The sequence below is a fragment of the Mytilus galloprovincialis genome, chromosome 7 (genome assembly GCF_965363235.1).
Source record: "Mytilus galloprovincialis chromosome 7, xbMytGall1.hap1.1, whole genome shotgun sequence".
In the NCBI taxonomy this organism is placed as follows: domain Eukaryota; kingdom Metazoa; phylum Mollusca; class Bivalvia; order Mytilida; family Mytilidae; genus Mytilus; species Mytilus galloprovincialis.
This window is the reverse complement of record NC_134844.1, coordinates 33,329,982-33,344,557: the sequence shown is the minus strand read 5'-3', so window position 1 is coordinate 33,344,557 and position 14,576 is coordinate 33,329,982. Positions and strand designations below refer to the sequence as shown.

The window sequence follows — 14,576 nt, the reverse complement described above, 5'->3', positions numbered from 1 at the left end:
TCCTCTTGGGAATAAATCTATTCCCACATCAATTTCTTTCGATTAACAATATTTAGAATAAAGTTAAATAACACAAGAATGTTTTCTTATAAAACTGGATAGTTTTTTTCCCTCGGTGAGTAGGCAAAAATATAACTTTTGACATGTTAAAAATAACTTTTTCTTCACGGCTTTAAATATTTTCAAATATATATAAAAGTTGTTAGATATTAAATTATAATTTTATTTAACGACGACATAGAATGTGAGAATAGAAAAATACAAGAAAACAAAGCTTATTAAATATTTCCATTTTGTTTGTACTGAAAATAGGAGAGAAAAACGGCATTATTAATTATTAAGAAACTAATTTTCAGAATATATGATATACTCTTCTCTATGCAAGTGGTTGCAAAAGTTGAAATACAAAAGTTTAAACACTTATTTTATTGACATATTTCAATGTGACTGTCAAGGAAACTTAAAATATATATATATATTTTTTCATATAATAACAGTCAAATAGTTGAAGGAATATTATTTTCTTTTTAGTTAATTCAGAGCCATATGTGATAGAAACATATTTGATTTTAAAACTTAATTTAAACAAGGATTTGAATAGTTAGACAAAATCCTTAATTTAAAAGAGGAACATGTTACCAGTTTCACTCATTCCATATAAATATCTACTTGTACATGCATTTGCTGAAATAGATTGATATGATTATGCAGAATCGTAAGTTGCATGGCTTTCTATTTATCTGGCATGGTGAATATATATATATATATATATATATATATGAGAGTTAGGTGCGGATCTAGCCATTTTAAAAAGGGGGGTTCCCAACCCTGAGTAAAAAGGGAGGGGTTCCAACTATATGTTCCCATTCAATTGCATTGATCGTCCAAAAAAAGGGGGGTCTAACGACAGGAACTCTCCCCCTGGATCAGCCACTGAGAGTACTTTATACGTCTATGGTTACTTCACGAAAAATAAAGATATAAAAGTTTAAAAAGTTGTGAATCACAGTCTGAGTTAGCTCCTTGTGGTTATAGACTTACATTCTTACTGGGAACAGTATATCTAGCAATATGTGTGATCCTGATTCTTAGTAAACATTACATGATAACATGACTGAGTCAAATAAAGTTATATATGTAGGACTCTAAAGTGCGATGGGGACGCTAAAATGCGATGGTCACGCTAAAGTGCGATGGCCTACGCTAAAGTACGATGGTTTGATACGCTAAAGTGCGTTTTTCTGCAAATACATGCATCGACGTTAGCAACGTTCGACAGCATTATGACGAGAATGTTTGTCCAGATTAAGGATTTTTATTACACGAGAAAAGAAAGAAAAGAAGAGAAAAACAAATAATCATGCAAAATCTGGAATTTTTGGTCGTTGCTGGAAGAGGTTAACTTAATTTGTGAAATTGTAGAAATAACTTTAATCAAAACAGTCACTTTCTAATTGAATTATTCAATACAAAAAAAAAAAAAAAATACTACATGGTTTGTTATTTCTGTTAAATAATAAATATACGTCAATTAGACAGCAACCTAACAAACAGATGTGTGTATGATTGCCAAATTGAATACGACAACTATCTATCTTCGACCTAATGTCATTGAAATATGCAACTTTAGGTATGACCTTTAACACGGGGCATTGTCTTATAACATATTATTTTATTGTTAAAAAACGACTTCCACTAAATTCCGGATGTACTAACTATATTACAGTGTAACCATTACACCTTTTTGGACAACTATCGTACTTTAGATAAACATAAGAAGATGTAGAATAAACTATCCATCCAATCCCAAATGCTGTTCATGTATGCAGCTAATAATCATACGGCCGTCAACGTAAAGCCTTGGTCCATGCCGCAACTAGCTATATAGGGTTACAATGTATAGAATGACCAGTGTAAAACAAATCAAAAGAGAAAGACTACGACTTGACACATAATTAAAACAATAAACGAAAATGTAATAGGACGTCAGCAAAAAACGAAAACCATTGCCTGAACCACATTCCCGTTATACCATCGGACTTTAGCGTGTCATACCTTCGCACTTTAGCGTGATTTCTGATCGCAACACAAAATAAAAAACAAACAACCATCGCACTTTAGCGTCTGACACCATCGCACTTTAGCGTAGACCATCGTACTTTAGCGTGACCATCGCACTTTAGAGTACCATCGCACTTTAGAGTCCTACATATATAAATAGACAAAAAAATTAATGATAGAAACATAACAACACTGAGTCTTCCCCTTCATATTTTTATGTAAGACAAAATTCTAGACTACAGACCTAAGGTAAATATTCTCTTAATTGTTGATTTGCTCCTTTCCTCCCTTTTTTGGGAAAAAAAGGAAATGAAGTAAAATAGAGACAGAAAAAAACCAACATTATATATTATATACAGAGAGAGCGATATCAAAGTACTTTTCTAGAGACAGGACTAATATATATGATTATCTATCCTACTATCCACTATATTTACAGTCATTACAAACGTTTTAACATTTTGAAGGATAAAGAATAGGACAATGATTAATTTAACTGACTTTACCAAGACTTAAAGTCTTTTTATATTTATTAAGGAAATATAAGCAATTTTGGTTGTATATGTGTTAAAACCAGCACGTACTAGACAAATTAACACAATCTATAGCATGTCCATTTTCTGCTACAGGAATTTTTTTTATACAGGACATCTGTGTTTTGCAAAGTATTCATTTTGTTGTTCTCTATAGGTATAAAATTTCGGAATATTCATTTTGTTCTTTCTCCTTTGAATCAATAGCCTAGCTAGTTAAATTCTATGACTGTAGGATTAAAATTAATGCAAAGAAAAAAAAATGAAAAAAAACAACGAAACTGACCAAAGCTCAATATATAGGATAGGCAGATCCCAAGAAGGGAGTGGACACCCTTCTTTCGTGGTAAAAAGTTTGGTTGATTATATAGGGAATCACTGAAACATGACTGGAGCGCCGGGCCCCCTTATGTCAGTCACTCACCCGGGTCCCCTCCCCTTGTAAAAAGTTCTGGATCCGCCACCGAATAGTTAAATAATTCATAATATCGTTAAGTCAGCGTTGGACCTACTTTGTTATATAAGGTCCAATATTCAGTGCTCTCGATGTTTTTGATTTTTCTCCCATCCATATTACATTTATAGAACTTGATATGAAATAACTGCATCAAATCCCCAGATTTAAAGCAGTCAGTTTCAAAACAGCTTCTTGTTTTAACTTGATGATGTCTTCGTCTGGCCCATTATTATATCTATTTGGGGACGGCTTGTAAAATTTCTCGAACGTTGGAACTGCTCCAGTCTGAGTTAGTTTATTCGGTATAGGATTTTTGGAACTTTAGATATTCATTTCATCCCTTTCAAGTTCCTTCAAGCTGTTTGGCACTGTTGTATGGTGTTTTGATTATATATTTTTTTTACTTTTCTTTTTTACAAACATATCATACCCGTAGCCAGGGGGGGGGGGGTCGGACGACCCCCCTTTCCCCCCTTGAAATCAAATAAGCACTGTTAAAGTCAACGTTTTGTTCAAATTGTGACTGTTAAAGTCGAGTTCATGTGTCCAACGAACCCCCCTTGGAAATTGCTGGCTACGGGCCTGCATATGAATTTTTTTTTGGTTATTTTTTACTTTTTTTGCAAACAAATAAATACCGGAATATTGATGCTGAACCCCGTCACAAGTTATACTTTTACTTTTTCACCGGTGCTTATGGCCGCTTACGATAATTAATTTGAAAGTGAAAGTAGATGATATCTTTGTTATCTGTTTTTCACAAACTTGTACCTGTTCTTAATTGTTTAATTCAATTTACTTTGATCAGGATTGTTGCTTATATTTCCACAGAAACTTTGATATTTGATAATCAGCTCTAATATTGTTAACGATTTAAGCGATAATTTGTATCCAAATGGCAACTTTAAAAAGTTTCACGTGTGGTATTATTTGCATTAGTGGGTGCAACTTTATTTCTCAAACGGCAAGGTAGCTATCGTTTTAATTTAAAGTTTACAAAGAGATGTATATTTAGATTAATCAGTGCGTAAGAAAAATACACTTGACGTTGAACTGCAGTTCTTTCATCACAGACACAATTTTTGTTACAGAGACAAATGGCAAAATGCACATTTAAAATATAGACCTGAACCAATATAGGAACCCCCCAAAATTGTATTCAAGCTACTACTGTCACACACAGATAATGATATATATTGAGATATACCTTTACTTTAACTGTTCAAATATATATCACAACCATGCCTTCATCTTGTAAATATGACAATAAAAATGCATTCACCAGAGAGCTGTTTAGGAAAAATAATGTAATTTTGTCTCCAAATATGGCCAGAAATCAATGACTTGGAGAAAATTATGTTAGTAGGTCATATTTAAAAAAACTCTCAATGAATCATTCTGAAATAAAATTCATATAGAAGTCTATCCAAATGTTTTATACTAATGATAATCTAAGGGATTTAGATAGCAGCCTACATATTTTCCATGATTGACCAGTTCAGTACATCAAATACAAATAACATATCTATTGAGAAAACATGTTTAATGAAACAAATATATTTTTTTCTGCATATATACATATTTGGCTATTTAATGAATACTGTTGTGATTTAAAGTTATATAATAACAAATTAAAGTTGAAGTCATGTTATTCCACTTCTTCTTTATTCTTTCCTCCACTATCTGGAGTACCACTACTTTTGTAGTGTAGCACGATAAGCAACTGATTGGTACTATAAGCAACTGTGTGCATGTGCAGGAATATTTTACAGTGAATATGATCGGTGCACAAACCAGTATTATTTCGCTTAGATTAATTGTTCAACTTGTTACACACATAGATTGTGTCTGAGTGAGCAAATACACTTCTTAAACTATTGATGGAGTTTTCCAGGCTATCATTAAATCTTAACATATTATTTTATTAAAGTTAATCATTTTCACATTGGTTATATCTGACAGCATATCAGGATGTGATATTTGTCACAAACACTAAACATTGCTAAATGTTAAAGGTGATAATTTGTCACACCTATAGTGCTACAGAACAAATTTTGTTCACTCATTTTCTTCACTGATGACAAGTGTAATACAATCTGTTACTTTTTTTTATTCTTTAATTAATTAATTAAATTAGCTAGACCATGTCAGATATGAAAAATAATATACAAGCTTATTTTGAACACCTGTGACATGTACAGTTATTTCTTTAATTAGTTAATTGAGATTAAGTTAACCCAATTATTATTCATTATTTTAATAATGAAAAAAAGGTTTCCAGATATTTGTTTATACACTGTATTTTAATGTTGGATAGAAAACTAAAATAATTAATTAACAGGATTCATTAATAAATGATACTTTTTTTAATGTGCATTTTTGAATAAACACACAGTGTTGAAATAATTTTTAATAATTTATGCAAAATAAATACATTCATATGTAATAAGTTATAATATAATGATAATCTTAACTTTTAAGCTCGCTGTATAAATCTCTTTTGTTTTTGAATCTAGGATTTTGCTTTATTTTTCTATAAATGAACTTTATCATATACTTAATAGTAAAATAAAATTAAAATATGGGGTCACTGCTAATTTAAGCTCACGATCTGCCTTCAAAAGGAGCATGAATTTTTGTTAAGGTGCTTTTTTTCTGTTGAACTAATAACAGAAATAGAGGACCAATGTAATATCGAAATAAAAAAAGAACTAAATTACAGAAATCGCTTAAATCTTACAATTGTTTAGTTTTAGTACAACTTATTTGAAAAATATAATAAAAAATATAGGTCATTGATGAGTGAAAAAAGATATTTCAATTTTAATGCAAAAAATGTTTTTTTTTTGCACTAAAGGGAGATAATTTGGAGCTTTTTCAATGATATAAACATTTTAAAAAGTCATCTGGGGCCAAAATGAATTGATTTTTTTGGTTTATTTTTGAACCATACCATAAGAGTGTAATATATAAAATTTATGCTTAAATTTTTGCTGACATTTTTGTACCCTCAAGCCTCCTTAAGAAGGTAACAGACTACGTGTGTTAAGCTGGGTCACACATTCACGATTTTTACAGCTGTCAGTGGCAGGACCATTCCATATTAAAATTTGTCTAAAGTCTGATCAAGATCCTGTCATGAATTGTGACTGGAAATTCAAACTTTAGATTAAAATTTTCAAAAACAATTATTTAATAACTACAACAAAACGATTTTGTTCAGGAAGCGCCTTTATTCAGCCAATTCCAGACGAATATGACCCAATTATCCCCTTTCTCTATCCAATTTAAATCTGATTTGTATCTTTCCGATGGTTGTAAACCAAAAGAGTCCTGAATCAACTGAATGTGATTGGACAGAGATCAGACAGGGATCAGACAGTGAACTTGCACTGACAGAAGATATCCGTTTGGAAACTGTAGCCATATTCGTGATCATCAGGTACTGCCGGAACTCAATCCTATCACAGTTTGGAGCGCTGTATTACAAATGGCTTTGTCTTAACTCAATCATTTTGTGAACGGTAATTTTTGGGACTCTGACGTTGGTATCATTGCTGAATTTTGTAATAATAATGGAACTGTTCAGGAATGATTTTTGCAAAGATGGTTCACATTTGGTAAGATCTGGATGCAATCTGGACTCAATTGGCTAAAAAACAGCAATGACATTAGACAAATTTCTCTAGATCATGCACGTTCGTCAGGACACCTGTAGAAAACACAGAACATTGTAAAGATTTTTATCCAATATAGCAGAATCTGTCATGACATAGTCATGATTTTAATTCGACTAAACAGAATTGTCTGATTTTCCCTGAATGTTACCTTACACACCTAACCGTCCAGGTGTTTGGCTGACCACTTTGGACCATTCCCAATCCCAAGGAATCTTTTAAGCCCCAGTCCCACTAGAGCACGATCACACCAAGCTCACTGCGATCTTAAATTAATTCAGATCGTGGTGAGGCCACGGTATGAGGGGCATGATTTATTTTTTTATTTTCTTTGTTTTTCACGATGATACTACGTCCTCATTACGCTTCTACAACAATCCTGCTACGATTATACAGTGTTCTAACTACGTTTTTTCTACAATTATCATGATCTTACTACGCTCACCACGTTCTCATTACGACCATACCACAAGTTAACCGATTGCAACCGGATCTTACCATGCTTCTACTGCGATTATAGCACGTTCTTACCATGATTATACTATGTAAATACCGCGATCTTACTACACCCTCAGCAATAACGTCAACATCTGTGTTGCATATTAATACTGTTCTATTCCTTCTATTAGTATTTCTGATTAATACTTAGATTTCTCGGAGACAACACAGTCATGCCACCAAAATCTACCAAAACACGCGGGCGTGGTGGTAGGGGTAGATGTAGAGGCAGATTCATGTTCTGATAGTAACGAATCCTAATACAGCAAAGATGTCGGACCTACTAATCCAACCTAAATCACAACCTTTTGTTGGTCCATTAAACTTAAAATAAAGATGTTTTAGTGAACAATAGCAGGGATGACACAGATGTGTCAAGCATGTTTGATCCGTTAGATAAAAGGACAAGAGGCTCCAATTACACACAGACATTACATAAATATTATGTGAAAATGACAATGAGCATGTTGGTCGTAGTATGAATGTAGTCAGATCGTAAGAAGAGCGTGATGAGGATGGCATGGGCATGCTAGAATTGTATTATGGTCTTGAACAGCGTGGTGTTAATGTGGCATAGTCGTAGTTGAAGCGTAGTTGGGTCGTGGTGAGAACATGATGGTCATAGTGAGGTTGTAATAATGAAGATGGAGATGGAAGCAAAGTTTCTCTGAATAGAATCACGCCTTCGCTACACCTTCGCTACAATGGTACATTGACCTTTCCGATCTCACCAACTACTTACTTTGCTCTTACTAAGCTTCTACTACGACCTGATTTCGCCACATCCACACCCCTATTGATTTGAACACCCTATTGATTTGAACATGTTCAAAGTTAGCCACCATCTTAAGGATGCACCACGACTGTGATACAACCTTACTGCAATCTACACAATCGCCCTCTGATCGTCAAATTTTTAATTTTTTTCACAGATCGTAGTCACTAGTGCGATTGTGGCCTAGTGGGACTGCAGTATTACCAACATATTCGATTGCGTTCAGACAATGATAGGACAATCCAGACCATTCAAGATAGTAATCCAACCTTTTCTCATTTTGGGTCCTAGTGCCTTGATCTTTAGTGGGAGCCATAATCGGCACTGTGAATGCTGCATCAGTTGACTTGATATATTTCATAAATTAATTGTATAAAAGTATAACATTGAAAATTGTAACTACATGAAATATATCAAAACCCAAACCAAAAAGTAATTAAAAGACACATAGAGTTTCCACCTTTTAATCTTAATCAATGGATTTGCATTTATTTGGTTTTAACTAGCCATACTATTATACAATTAGTATTAAATTAAACAAACCAAAATTTAAAGGATGGTTAGGACAATTTTAAAGATGGAATATAGAAAAAAATAAGGATCAGGGAGGCATTTAAGGGACTTTCAAAGATCTGCCATTAATTCCATCTTCTGTGAATAGCAAAAATATGTAAGTATGACATACAGATTCGGATTAAAGAATTCTTTGTGCAACTTGTGGAGTACATCCTGATAGCGAGACATTGTAATCCTTGGCTCAATTGTTGTAGGTACTTATTAGAGAAAACAAGACACAGCAATCCTTATTTTTGTATTTATTGGTGTTGTCAAGATATTTATAAAAGTAAGGAGTGTGGTATGATGACAGCTATCCACCAGAGTTGGAATGAAATGGATATAATCAATTATGGGACACTGTATGGCCTTCAACAATGAAATAAAATATCATATAGATAAAGGTTCTGACATGAAAAATGTTTAAAAATCTCAAATGAAAAAATCAATAGCCTAATTTACAACAAAATAATCTATGAAAAACATATGACAGACATAAACCAACAACAAATACTGAACTACAGGCTCTTGAGTTGGGACAGGCACATAAAGAATATGGTGGGGTTTATATAAAAATAAAGAGATGTAGTCTGTTTGCCAATGAGACAAGTATCTAGCAAAGATCAGATGAAGTGGATGTAAGTAATTACAGGTGCCTGTTAGGCCTTTAACAACGAGAAAATCACATTTCCTATAGTTGGCTATAAAAAAACCTGACATGAAAATATGAAACAGTTCAAATGAAAAAAGTGATTGCCTAATTTATAACAAACAACTTTTTGTTAACAAATATGACAGACATGGACAAACAACAAGCAATGAACTACAGGCTCCTGACTTGGGATAGGGACTTAAAGATTATGGCAGTTAAACATGTTTGTAAGCACTCAACCCTCCACTTAGTTTAAACATATTTATTTATAGTGGATTGGGAAACAAGATAAACTTATATTAATCCCTTTCCACTTTGCGGGTGCGAGTACTGCCTTGTAGCAGCATTAGCCTGCTCTTTTTTAGAAATCTACATGGGTGTCTTTAATGTGCAAGAGTTATGACTCTCTCTTAACACGGGTCAGCCATTTATAGTCCCCTTCCAACGGACTATCATCATTTCCTCAAGACCATACTGGCAAATGGTGTCAAGGAAGAGTAAAAAATTCAGTCCCTGAAATTTACATCCCGGAATGGGAATGGAACCAGGAACCTTTGTTAGTAGTCGTGCACTAACCACTACACCACGGCTCTCATTTACCAGTGACAGAGGTGTATCAGTGGAACATAAAAAACTAACTGTTAAAATCTGTTGTAAATGGCATACTTGTAACTCATAAAGATTGATTGATCGATTGCAGTTAAATGCCACCTTTAAAACAGTTGTCTATTTCATGATGGCCAGGTATTACAGAGCAAGCTAGAGTGCCATAGCTTGGGCAGAGAACCACTAATGCTTGATAGAAAAACTTGGATTCTAGTCAATAAGAATTGGAGTGGAATGCCCCTGCCTCATACAGTCTTGAACTTACAACCTCAGGGAATACCCATCACAATTTTAATTAAACGATAATTATACTCTATAGTAGAAAAGAAAGAATAAAGGATATCCATTAATGACTCAAAATCTGTACATGCACAGCAAAAATCATGAAAAAGCAAGAAAGACATGCCCACTCCTTAAAAAAGAAAGACATAAAGGTTGAATTACAGCTAATTTGTGTCAAATTAAGGTGCCCTAATTCCCAATTCTCCCCCCTTCATCAATCAAATACTGGATCTGTGCCTGTTGTATGGAGTAAGCTCTTAGGTTCATTGTGTAAAAAATTGAAGCACTTGCCAAGATGAAGAATAATGCTTCAGCAATTTTACAATTTCTTTGATATATTTGTTATTGAACAGAATATAAAATGAGTTTTGTCTTGTTAACATCTACCTGGGATCAGTATATCTAATATATATGTTCCTGCATCTACCAATATTTTTTTCCTCTGTTATAAAACGAAGTTAGATGGAATTTAATGCTAAGTGGCCAAAGGAAAACAATTTTCGTCTTGGCCATCATATAGCAATATACACATACTGTGACATATATATATATATATATATATATATATATATATATATATATATATATATATATATATATATATATATATATATATATATATATATATATATATATATATATATATTCAGGTAGCTTGTAACATGAATCTTATTACCTTATTAATTATTAAACATACCATTCATATCATCAGCTTACATGGATAGTAAGAGGAGACTCTGGAGGGATAATATCACAATTAATTCCAGCACCATTTTATTCCAGATTTTTATATTATGATGTAGAATGTTTTCAATTTTTATTTGGTCAAATTTCTGCTTGTATTGAAATTCAGTTTTGGAGAAATTAACATTTTTCACTTTTGGTGCTTTCCAATTTTTAGATTTCTGTGTTGTAACAATTGATTTTACATTTATGGAAAGTGGAATCAATCATCAGGACAATTAAACAGCAATTAAACAAAAATAAAAATATGAATTAATTATTCTGAATACATGTACATGAAATAACATGTACATCTTTCTTATGTATTGAACCTTCAAGTTGAGGTCGTTTTTGACCAAATATTAATCTCTTTCCTAAAATTCATTCTAATGCTCCTTCCACTCTTTGTATTTAATTCTCAAAACTAAGATGAGGAATCTATAGTTTAGCTTGTGTCTGTTATGTTGTCTTCTCCTTATAGTTTAAACATATTTTATTTACTCAAAGTAAAATGGATTGGACACAAGTAAGCCATACTTATGAAGTCCTTATAGAAGATGGTATTTTGCACACTAGATGTCTCTTGTTTTTTATTGTTGAGTTGCTGTCCTATTTACCTATACCACACATCTTTTTTTATTCATATCAAACTATTACATATAAATCTGGACAAAAACAAGTAACAGTGATCTGATAATAAAAATTGCTTCGTGCCATACCATCTAGCTGTGCCAGATTTTTATGGTGCTACTTTCCAATTGAACTTAACAGTTTGTTCTTACGTTGTGCTGTTACAACACTACTGTATCTGGCTATGTAAGGATGAGTGCTCACAAACATGTTTAATCCTGACACATTCTTCCTGTTTTTGCCTCAAATCTGTAGTCTTTAACTTCAGTGGTAGTCTTTGGTTGCTGTCTGCAAATGATTATTTTAAGGTTATTATCTAAGTATAGATTTGGCTATATATTCGTTTTCTTTTTGAATTGTTTAACATGTTTTGCAAAATTAGGTTAAGTATTTATCTGATTTTTTTAGAATACACATATTCAAACCAGGATTCTAGTATGAAAAAAAAATATTATGAAAACATGAATCTCATTTGCAAATATATTGTGAGGCTTAATTTTTGTGTCATGCTCTCCTGAATTAGAAGTAATTACATTCACATGACATTGTTGTGGGGGAAATCTTTTGATCAGTTAAGCTTAAGAAGTAATTAAAAATGATATCCACTCCCCCATATGTAGGCAGTTTCAAATTTGTGTTTTATAAGGCAAAGCAGGTGAGCCATCTGTATGTTTTAATCATTGTAAATGAGAGACAAATATGAGATGAATAATTTTCGAGAGGGGAAAACAGCCTATTATGCTGTATATGAAACAAGAAACTAAGGTTACCATATATATACAAAGATTTGAATGTAATAATTAATATTCAATATTTATAAGCCATACAAATTTTTAGATTTGGAATTGTGCATTAATTAAATAAACCCTTTATATTTTTAGAAATGAAGAAATCAATCAACAGAAGATTACGTTAGAAGATGTTAAAGAAAAAGATCAAGACTCAAAGGATTCTGGGTATTGTATAAAAATAGCATTTTATTGTTTTTATATTGTGCTATTTATAGAACTTTGTGTAAGATAACCGAATTTGGAAAAAAAAAAAAAATAGATGTCTTCAGTTTTCCCATTGTGAACTCTCTATTCCTATTTAGCAATACTTAAGAATGAACTTCATATTGGGTCTATATCTCCCAGTTAATGTGATGCTAGATACATATAGCTTGCATTTAGTACACAGATTTCTTTCAAAAAGGGTTGCTGCTTACAAGCCAACACAGTGATTGATTGTTGGTGTTAAACACCACTTTGAGCTATATTGGCTAAATATTGCATAAGTATTTATTGGTGAATAAACCCAGAGTGCCTGGAGAGAACCAGGACCTTCGACAGGAAAACTGAAAATCCTGGTCAATTAAAATTGCAGTGGAATGCACTGGCCACTCTGCTGGTGTTTGAACTCACAACCTCATTGTCGACAGGCTACTGATACAGTAGATGAACTCACAACCTCAGTGTTGACAGGCTACCTATACAGTAGATAAACTCACAACCTCAGTGTTGACAGGCTACTGATACAGTAGATGATCTCACAACCTCAGTGATGACAGGCTACTGATACAGTAGATGATCTCACAACCTCAGTGCTGACAGGCTACTGATACAGTAGATGAACTCACCACCTCAGTGTTGACAGGCTACTGATACAGTAGATGAACTAGTATAATGGTGGCCAATCCACTGTTTAAAAAGAGTTAATATACCCCTTGGAAATATTAAATATGTGAAACAAGGGGACATTGGAACTCTGTTCTTTTATTCTTTTAGCCATAGCGTGTTCTTCTTTGCATTCTTATTTTCATTGCTACTTCATTATTGTCTTACTTTTTTATAAATATTCTAGGATATGATGATCCTTATTTTGACAGATCTGAGATGTTGAGATTTTGGATACTTATTGTATGGTGCGTCCTTTCATTTTTGTTGTGTCAGTTTCTACAAGGTTGATTTATATTTGAAGGTTTATAGTGATTCCATTCAAGTAAAACTGAGCGGTGATACTGTAGCTGTTTTTGGAATCCTCCTGTGGAATATTTATTCTAATATTTTAATTTTTTAGTTTTAATCTTAGGCAAATAGTCTGAAATTTTAATATAAAATTTCCAAACCGTAACAAATATTTTTTTTTTTCACTTTCTTTAAGTATTGTTTGTAATTTAAATAATTTTCATCTTTTGATGTCAATTTTCACATAATTTGTCAAAAATTTAAGATTCAATACCTTCCAAAACTGGAATGAAATTCATAAAGACCTCCTTCACATATAACACAAGTTTGTTTAACAGCAAAATGTTTGTATAAATCATACCGCGATTGGACAGGGACTTTAGTAAGGGATTTTGAAGTTTGACAAAATTTGATAAATGAAACCCATTTTAAATCTTTTTGGGGATTAAGTCAGCTATCATGTCATCTTTGAAACAATCATTACATGCTTACTTTAAAATATCAAAGTTGTCAATGTTTTGAATTTTAATTTTCCCTTGCTTTATCATTGTGAGGTGCTTCATAAATTTAATGCTAAGGTCTAACATAGGTTCAAGGTAAATCGTATGATGTTGGGAATATTTACCAGTATTCATAAAAAAACGAAACTTATTATTTCGTTATGAAAGGCATAAAAATTGAATAAAAACTTATTAAGAAATATTTTTGTTGTAGTTTTCCAAGCAGTATGCATATTGACTCAGATTATCCTTAAGATGTCCTTTTTAAAAAGCAATGTGAATTTTCATTAGTGAAATTATTCTTACAAATGCCATGTATGTCAAGTGAAAAAAAACTAGCCCAAATACCATTGAAAATCAACTGCACTTATCATTGCAGGGGATAGTATTAAGATTGTTTTGGTATTTCAACTTATTCATTAAGTCCAAAACATTAATAAAAAAAAATCCAAGATGTTTATAAATGGTACCAAGACCCATAATAAACTGGGGTATGGGTCAGTGTCAAGATAAACGTTAGAACAGGTCTGGTCATACACCTCAGTAATGTCCATTTAAATTTTACATGATATAACAAACAAAAATTAATTTTACTCAAAATTTCATGAATAAAGACAAAAATTCTATGAAATTATAACTGTTGAAATATATAAAGTATAAATTTAAGAAGCCATTTTTTTC

At 32.3% G+C, this 14,576-nt stretch overlaps 1 protein-coding gene across 1 annotated transcript in view; it reads left to right on the top strand.

The window, feature by feature from the left end:
* The window catches only part of LOC143084185 (tRNA (guanine-N(7)-)-methyltransferase non-catalytic subunit wdr4-like), an 81,464-nt gene that overhangs the window by 241 nt on the left and 66,647 nt on the right, over positions 1 to 14,576 (top strand). The window contains exons 2-3 of the mRNA XM_076260596.1: positions 103 to 115; positions 12,331 to 12,405. Of these exons, the coding sequence (XP_076116711.1) occupies positions 103 to 115; positions 12,331 to 12,405 (88 nt within the window). The remainder of the gene's footprint in view (positions 1 to 102; positions 116 to 12,330; positions 12,406 to 14,576) is intronic.